We start from the raw sequence: 8,741 nt of genomic DNA, 5'->3' as shown, positions 1-8,741 counted from the left end.
CAGACGACGATATTACTGAAGAAGATATAGAGATACCAAATCCTCCTATTCAAAAACCTAGTAGAAGTGTGCTTCCTAGTTTGAAACTTCCACCAGCAGCTATAAAAAACATGCCTGGACCTAAAAGTGCACCTCCACAATTGCAATCCAAAGGTGTGAATTTTCCAAGCTCAGAAAAAACAGTAATAACGATAGAACAACCAGTTAGTGAAAGCGAAGAAAGTTCCGACGAAGAAGAAAACAATGCGATGAACTTAAGCAGAAAAGAAATAACTAAAGACTTAGGAAATTCTATATCGCGATTCAATCAATCCCTAAAACAACATGAAGATTGGCTAATAGACTCACCTCAATCCCCTAGAGATTGGATTACACACTCAGATGGAAACGACGACGAATCTATTCATAAAGCAGCTAACGAATTAATTTCAGGAGACCATTCAGAATTCTCACAAAAATTAGATTTTTATTGGGATTATGCTAAAGGTGAATCTATGTGGCAGAAAAATCAAACGGACAATATCGATATTGAAAATTTAAATAAAGAAACAATAGAACCAGAAAAACCAATACATCAAACACCACAGAAAAACAATATGGACAATAACAAACTCAAAAATGTCACTTTCAGACCCTCAACATCAGAACCTAACACACCTGTATTTTTCAAAACTCCAAAAGCTATGTCAACACCTTATCACACTTCATTGCACGAAACAGATGTTGACACAGATGATGAAGACGAAGACACCACAGATGATAATAACGAAGATGAAGAAGAAAAAGAAGACAATACAGATGACGAAGAAGAGGAAAATGAAGAAGAATCCACGGACAACGAAACACAGGAAAATAAGTTTAATGCTATAAACAGCATTCCTCCAAATTTGCCTCCGAATTATTCAAGAATATCAGAAAAATCTTCAAACATCACAAGTGACAGAGAAAATCTTACTTATCATCGAAATAACTATGTACATTTTCTATCTGCCGATTGCGAGTTCACAACTCCAATAAGCAGATTACTTATTGACATTGCAGTAATAGATCCTGAAGAAATAAAAAATAAAAAACCCATAAAAGGACAAATTCTTGTAACCCCAAGAGGACGATATAACATATATTCTATAATAGCAAAAGATAATTACTATGATCCATTATCAAAAGAAGACATTATTTTAGGAATGCAAAATTTAAAAATACTTCTCTCTAACGAGAAGGCAGAAGAAATAAGAATTTCTCGACATGGAGACTTCACAGACGAATTGTTAAAAGGAGAACTAAGTCAAATTATTGAATCAGTTTTCTACAATAGCAACATTAATATAACTATGTGCTATGGACAAGTATCTGTTCCTAAAGAAGAAAATAGAGAAGATATCATAAGTGAATTCCATAAAAGTAAAATAGCAGGACACAAAGGAATAGTGAAAACATATAGAAGAATTCGCGAAAAGTTTTATTGGCCACGATTAAAGGAACAAGTGACAGAATTTGTAAGAAAATGTCCCACATGTCAAACACAAAAATTAGTTAGAGCAAAAACTAGAGAACCTATGATTATAACAGATACACCCCTAGATGTTTTTGACAAAATTTCACTAGACACGGTAGGAAAACTTCCTACAACCCCAGACGGAAATTGTCATATTCTCACGATGCAAGACCATTTATCCAAATACTGTATAGCAATTGCAATTCCAGATATTTCAGCAACTACTATTGCTCATGCTGTTGCAAAAGAATTATTTTCAGTGTATGGAGCCCCAAAGGTAATTTTAACAGATAAAGGTACTTCTTTCATTGGCAAATTAATGTCAAAATTATCCAAAATTTTCAAAGTGCAACAAGTTACAACCTCTGGTTATAGGCCCCAAACAAACGGCGCTTTAGAACGCAGTCATGCCGTTTTAGCCGACTATATAAAACAATACACTAAAGACTATGACGATTGGGACAAACTACTGCCCTTTGCAATGTTTGCCTACAATACATCCGTGCATGAAGCCACCAATTTTACCCCTTATGAGTTAGTTTTTGGAAAAAACTGCTCGCTCTCCTAGTTCTTTTCCTCAGGAAATTAAATTAGAAACATATGGTTCCTATTTGACTGAACTTATCACCAAATTAATTGAAATTAGAGCACTAGCAGCTAAAAATCTAATAAATGCTAAATTAAAGTCCAAAGAAAGGTATGATAAATTTATCAAACCTTTTCAAGGAAAAATCGGTGATAAAGCTTACGTCATGAAAGAAGGTTTAAAAAGAAAATTCGATCCTCATTATCATGGTCCATACAGAATTGTGGATATTCTAAACAAAAACAATGTTATTCTAATAAATGATGATGGTCACAGGTTCCAAAAACATGTAGATAAGTTAAAAATTGCATATGAATAACAATAATAACATGATTTTAATTTTTAGATGTCCGAATCCATAATTTTCTCCCCACCACTACAAGGAGAAATGGTATCAGCTTCTACGTTTCCAAAAGGAAACATAGACAATATATCATATCCAAAAGGAATACTCGAGGAATTAACGGCAGAATACAACCTTAATAAACCCAATTATATAGTTGACAAAACCACAGGACCCACTTTTAATAAATTGTGGCAAGTGAAGTGCACAGTAACAGACAATAAGAACAATAACATGTTTGTTGCTACTGGAAATGAGTGCAGAACAATTAGGGAATCGGAACATTCAGCAGCCAAAATAATCCTAAAAGAATTAAATGACACTTATTTCTTTAGCGAAGAAGAAAGACCCAAAAACCTAAAACGAAAAATTTATGTAATGTCCCACGACGAACCATCAGTACTAAAATTAAAACTTTTCAAATGGGAAAACTGTTGTGAATATTGCTATAAAAGAGGGCACATTAAAGAACAATGCTTTAGCGTAATCAGAAATAAGAAAATATTAAGAAAAGAAAATCCAACAACAAGCGTATCTGACGATTCAGACGAATTTTGGAATTTACCAGCTCCTACCCTACCCTGGGACTAAAATAACGCAATAGATTCCAATTAACAGTTATTTCAATAAACCATGTATAAAATTTTAATAAATTAACTGTTAATAGGAAATAAATAAATAAATAAATAAAAATAAATAATTAAATAAGGATAATATAAAATTATACATATATTTGAAAAATATTTAATCACCCATATAATTATCCATAATAATAAAAGGAATATATATATAATATCAATAAAATATATGTAAAAAAAAAAAAATGTATCTTTATAATTTAATCAATAAACCAAACAAAACATTAAAATAAGGACGAAAGAAAAGAAGGAAGAGGAATGGTGGTTGCCTTCTTCTTTCCTCTTTATTTTTAAACAAAAAATAAATATATGTAAATAAATAAATAAATATATAATCATAAATAAAAGACGAAAGAAAAGAAGGAAGAGGAATGGTGGTTGCCTTCTTCTTTCCTCTTTTATTTAATAAAATCGATAATAATAATAAAATAAACATAATCATAATAATATAATTAAATTAATTAATGAAATAATAATAACAAAATCCCACAATTAAAATAAATTAACTAAATTATAATACAGTATTAATAAACTAATTAAACAATAAACTAATTTTAATAAATAAATAAAATATAATTTCGTATCATATATAATCAAAAAGATTATAGATATAAAATAACATCTGTTAAAAATAAATCTGTAATTAAAAATGGAAATTCCCGTTATAAGTTGGATTTTAAATGCCAAAGACTACATCACAACAATTAAAGATGGTTTCATACTATTCTTTCAGCTACTCTTACTAATAATAATCATCATCATAGTAAGAAAACTGTACTTGTGCTATTTATTAATAACCACAAGATGGAAAAGAAGAAGAAACCAAACACCAATAGTACAAAATTAATGAAATAAATGAAAATAAACGGGTCCAATCACTCCCTTACATTGAGGACAATGTAAAGTCTAAGGAGGGAGGAAATGTCTTAAAAATCTGCAAAAATTTCGACAATTTTAAGCCCAAAAACAACAAAAATAGAATAAAAATAAAAATGAATAGAGCATAAGACAGCATCATTCAAATGAGAACGCCAGCTTTAAGCACGCATCGATTGTACATCGACCGTGCTCGCACCTCTTTTACTATGCATGGCACACCGCGATGGCCGGATAGTGGTTCCATTCAACCACGTGACCAATGCATGCAAGTGCCTCCAGCTTAACAGTAAGACGCGCATGCTTCACCGACTTCCATCATGAAAGAGCGGCAAATGATTCAAATTCAAATTAATTCTTGCTCTCAAATGACGAAAAGTCGAACGTAAAACCACATAATTTTAACATTATTAGCAAAAGACTACTAATCAATATACAATATGCTTTGAAAATTAATGCACTTTAAAATACTAATAAATTAATTATATTGTTACTAATTTTAAGCTAATAAATAAATAAAAATTTTACAATAATACATTAGGAATAATAATAATAGAAAATATTGTTAATAATTTGTAAATTATATTCATACCAAATAAGTAAACAATTTAATTATTAATTAATGATGATTAATAATTAACTATGGCTTTAATGTATTAACAATTAATTAATAATTTAATTAATAACCAAAAAAAAAAAATAATAATAATAATAATAATAATAATTACTAGAATTAAATAAAATATTATCAATTACTAGCACACTATATAATTATTGCTTTAATTAACATTTAACAAATTTAATAATTATAAAATTGCTATTACATATTGATATTAAAGAATTATTATTATTAATTAATAAATTTTGGTATACTATAAACATATACCAAAATAATGTAAATTTTAAGGAAAATAGATTAACATTTAAGGATATCATCAATTTTAATTTTAAATAATTATTATTAATAAATAACGACGTTTGAAAGACTCGAATCGAGCCTCAAGTATCAGGCAAGTATAAGGAGGGAGGAGTCGAACAGCTACACGGAGGAGTGAAAGGCCCCACGCCCACTATCCAATGCTCGCTCGCTGGGTCTCATGCCTCTCCCCTTATACAGAGCGAAGCGAGAACCGCTCGACCCGCCATTATGTCGGCCAGACATATACTTCTAAAATGCATTATTAACACGCAATTTAACACAAATTCTGCAATTTTCTTTTACTTTCTTTTAGGATAGCTTCATTCTAAGGTTATTATCATCGAATAATTGATAAATGAACAATTTATTTAAACATCTTCAAATGCAGAATTGTTCAATGATAATAATTAGATAATTAATTATTTATTAATTGTTATTTATTAATTATTTATTAAATATTATTTATTAATTATTATTTATTAATTATTTATTAACTATTATTTATTAATTGTTTATTAATTATTATTTATTAATTATTATTTATTAATTATTTATTAACTATTATTTATTAATTGTTTATTAATTATTATTTATTAATTATTATTTATTAATTATTTATTAATTATTAATTATTATTTATTAATTATTTATTAACTATTATTTATTAATTGTTTATTAATTATTATTTATTAATTATTATTTATTAATTATTTATTAATTATTAATTATTGATTATTAACTATTAAAACCAAAAATGTTGTTTTATAATAACTAATTACCCATTTCACAAGTCTAATGAAAATACATTGTAAACAACTGAATTTTTGCAAAATATATTGCAATAATTCTTTCAATAATTATCATTTGTAATATTTGAATGGAATTAGTTTTGAAATAATTGTTTAATTAATTGTTCCTAGTAAAAACTACCAACATTAATCAGGCAAACAGTTAAAAAAAGAAATTATATATTAACGACAACAAATTCAATAAAACTAGCAATTTTGCCGATAAATTATAAATTATGTTAAATAAGAATTCAAAAAAAAAAAATGTATATTCAAATTACTTACCTTTAATTGTAACTAGAACAGCAATGATGTTTTATAAGTTTGATTTTATGATTGTTTTTAAGCTTTAATTGGTTGACAATTACTAAAAATGGAAGTGTAAAAAAATAATAGAATTAAAAATTTTATTTGCAAAGATTGAAATAAAATAATTATAACTCATAGCAAGAATTTAAATTATTAACGGGATAGAAAAGGATAAATACTTGGTAAATATTAAGAAAAAGTCAATATTTTGTAATGAAAAATCTGAATTGTGATCGAACAAGTTTTTCAAATTAATATTTTAAAACAAAACAAGTAAAAAACAGATAAATTGATAACAGAAAAGAAATCTAAGAAGGTGAATAATTTAAAGTAAGAAATTTCGATTGTAAAAAGAACGAATAAGAGAGGTTTTAGCGAAACAAATAATTGTATACAAAATTTATAAGAAAATGTCAAATTTATTCGGAATAATCACACGCGCATTCATACTACAAATGGAAAACACACACGCATATAAACACACATTACAATTGAACACGAAACATTAAAAATAACAAACAAAAAAAACATAATACACGAAAAGAAAAGAAAACCTTATATGTTGCACAAACCGCACATGCACAATTCAACTCTGCTTGGGACCAATTTTGGCAAACGATTTTCCTCCAGGATTATTTCTACATCCTCAGGTTCCCTATACCAGGAAGGCCCTGCTTGTGGTTGGAAGAAAGGATCTGTTTTTGGTTGAAAGGAAGGACCTGCTTGCATTTGAAAGGAAGGCCCTACTTGTGGTTGAAAGGAAGGCCCTGCTTGCACTTGAGAAGAGGGATCTGCTTGCGGTTGAAGAGCAGCATTAACCACAGGCTCAAGCCACAAAGGATCGTCTATAAGCGTCTTAATGTCCTTCACAGAAATTTTCGGTAGAAAAATTTTATTTAAGACGGAAGCCTTCATGGAAAGGTCCAGTGGTTTATCCTCAATTTCGGCCGACGAAATAAATTGCGGTACATCGTTTATCCACACCATGGTGTCCACAAAATTTCTTGGCACAGATTGTTCTAAACAAACAATATAAACAACAAAATTATTATAACAAAAAAAGAAAAATTTCATATAAAATTATCAAAACAAAAGGAAAGAACCAATATAATAAAAATTTTTTGATGTATAACAAAAAAAATATAATCACCTGTCAAGTTCAATGTCTTATTGGGTAAAATCGAACACCCTCCACAATAGCATTGACTCGGACGATCTGGACGACTATATAAAATAAAAAGAAAAGGAAATTGTAAAAAGGAAAGAAGATAAAATACACAAAGGAATTAAAATTACACTCACAGAACAAGATTCAACATTGAAGTCAATTGTGCCGAATCCTCCTGAATTTCTGTCTTTAAACGACGTAGCTCCACATTTCGTGCCTTAATATCTAGTTTTTTTCGGTATCCTCCTCGTTTCGGACGTCCAGGACGCGCCAGTGCCTCCAGGCAATCCACCTCCGATATAGAACTGTGGATCGAAGCAGCCAGAACTTGCAAGGATTGCAAAAACGACTCCAATTTTATAGAACAAACTTTTTCAGACACTATAAACAAAAAATATATATATATAATTTTGAAAAAGCAAAAACAAGAACACTAATAGAAACACTTATGCGAATTATAACACTAAAAGGAATAAAGAGGATTACACTTCTTACTTTTATAACACGTGCGTACCTCGAGAAGTTAGATAATTACTGACGATGCTCCATGTGCTACCATCCTTTATAGGGATGCAAAATGCTGAAGTTGACAATTTGAAATCACCATCATGGGAAACAAAAAGTCAACGACCGTCCTGAGAGAGAAGAAATCCATACGTACCTTACGAAGATGATTAAGACAACACAAACAGCACATATCATAACACAACAAACACATTGTATAAGTCGCATCACCATCCTTATCTAAGCGCCGCGAAATGTAAGAAGAGCGCAAGGATATTGATATCACTTTCAACACTACATGTAATTCATATTTAGGACAACAAACGATAGTCTCAATTTCAAAATTCTTAAGTCTCGACTTTTGTATCTAAACGATAAGAGTAGAATTTCATCGAGACGATGAAAAAAGTAAGGAGGGAGGACTGTTACATCCCGGGTACATTTTAAGAAACTGTTTATGTAACTGCGATGTAACTATTTTTATAACATATAATAAACACGATAAAAGCATTTAATATTCCGAAATTGAGATAGAAGTTATAACTGAAATTCTATACTTCGTCCTACATATTAGAATAATGATTAAAAAACAAAACCAGAGATAGAAATTGACAAAAATAAGAAACAATGCGTTGAGTCAAGGAGTGACTCACGCAAGCTCGCACTCAGCCGCTATGACCTCATTACGCAACCCGAGTTCTGTGAATCACTTCTTGTAACTCTAGCATCACTTTTTCCATAATTGAGGTAGATATTTAGATCATTTGTCGAAATCGCATTCTTTCTTCTTTTCTCAATTATAAATAGAATTATAATGAATAAGTATTATTCTAAAGAATTGACACCTTTTACCCCCATAATTGTCTACAAACTCTCCCACTTTTTAATAATTTTATAGTATATAAGGCAAAGCTTTTTAACACAAATTGTCAAAAGTTCCAGTGCGGTTTTATAGACCTGTAACCATTGTAGAGCGACCCTTCAGTTATACTAAAAATTATTGTATTCTTTCTTTAATCGGCAATTCAGTGTGCGTTGTACTCGGTTATCGTGCAAGTTACATTTGTTTTTCACTTAGAAACAAGTTTCTTTCCATTAAAGGTGCAAGAAAAGCA

The 8,741-nt window shown here is 29.5% G+C and overlaps 1 protein-coding gene across 1 annotated transcript; it reads right to left on the bottom strand.

Annotated features, from left to right (window-relative positions):
• Positions 1-6,252: 6,252 nt before the first annotated feature.
• On the bottom strand, positions 6,253-7,847 carry LOC122498952 (probable G-protein coupled receptor 152). The gene is made up of 2 exons (XM_043606963.1): positions 7,105-7,847; positions 6,253-6,973 (listed from the first exon to the last, which is right to left on the bottom strand). The coding sequence occupies exon 2, from the start codon at positions 6,939-6,941 to the stop codon at positions 6,510-6,512; it is 432 nt and encodes a 143-aa protein (XP_043462898.1). The 5' UTR covers positions 6,942-6,973; positions 7,105-7,847; the 3' UTR covers positions 6,253-6,509.
• Positions 7,848-8,741: the final 894 nt, after the last annotated feature.

The sequence above is a fragment of the Leptopilina heterotoma genome, unplaced genomic scaffold (genome assembly GCF_015476425.1).
Source record: "Leptopilina heterotoma isolate Lh14 unplaced genomic scaffold, ASM1547642v1 Lhet_162, whole genome shotgun sequence".
NCBI classification, from domain to species: Eukaryota; Metazoa; Arthropoda; class Insecta; order Hymenoptera; family Figitidae; genus Leptopilina; species Leptopilina heterotoma.
The sequence above is the reverse complement of the archived record's forward strand: the minus strand, read 5'-3'. Positions and strand labels throughout refer to the sequence as shown.

Excerpts from the sequence above, each read along its gene's own strand:
- LOC122498952 (XM_043606963.1), bottom strand. The coding sequence starts at position 6,941 with ATGGTGTGGATAAACGATGTACCGCAATTTATTTCGTCGGCCGAAATT.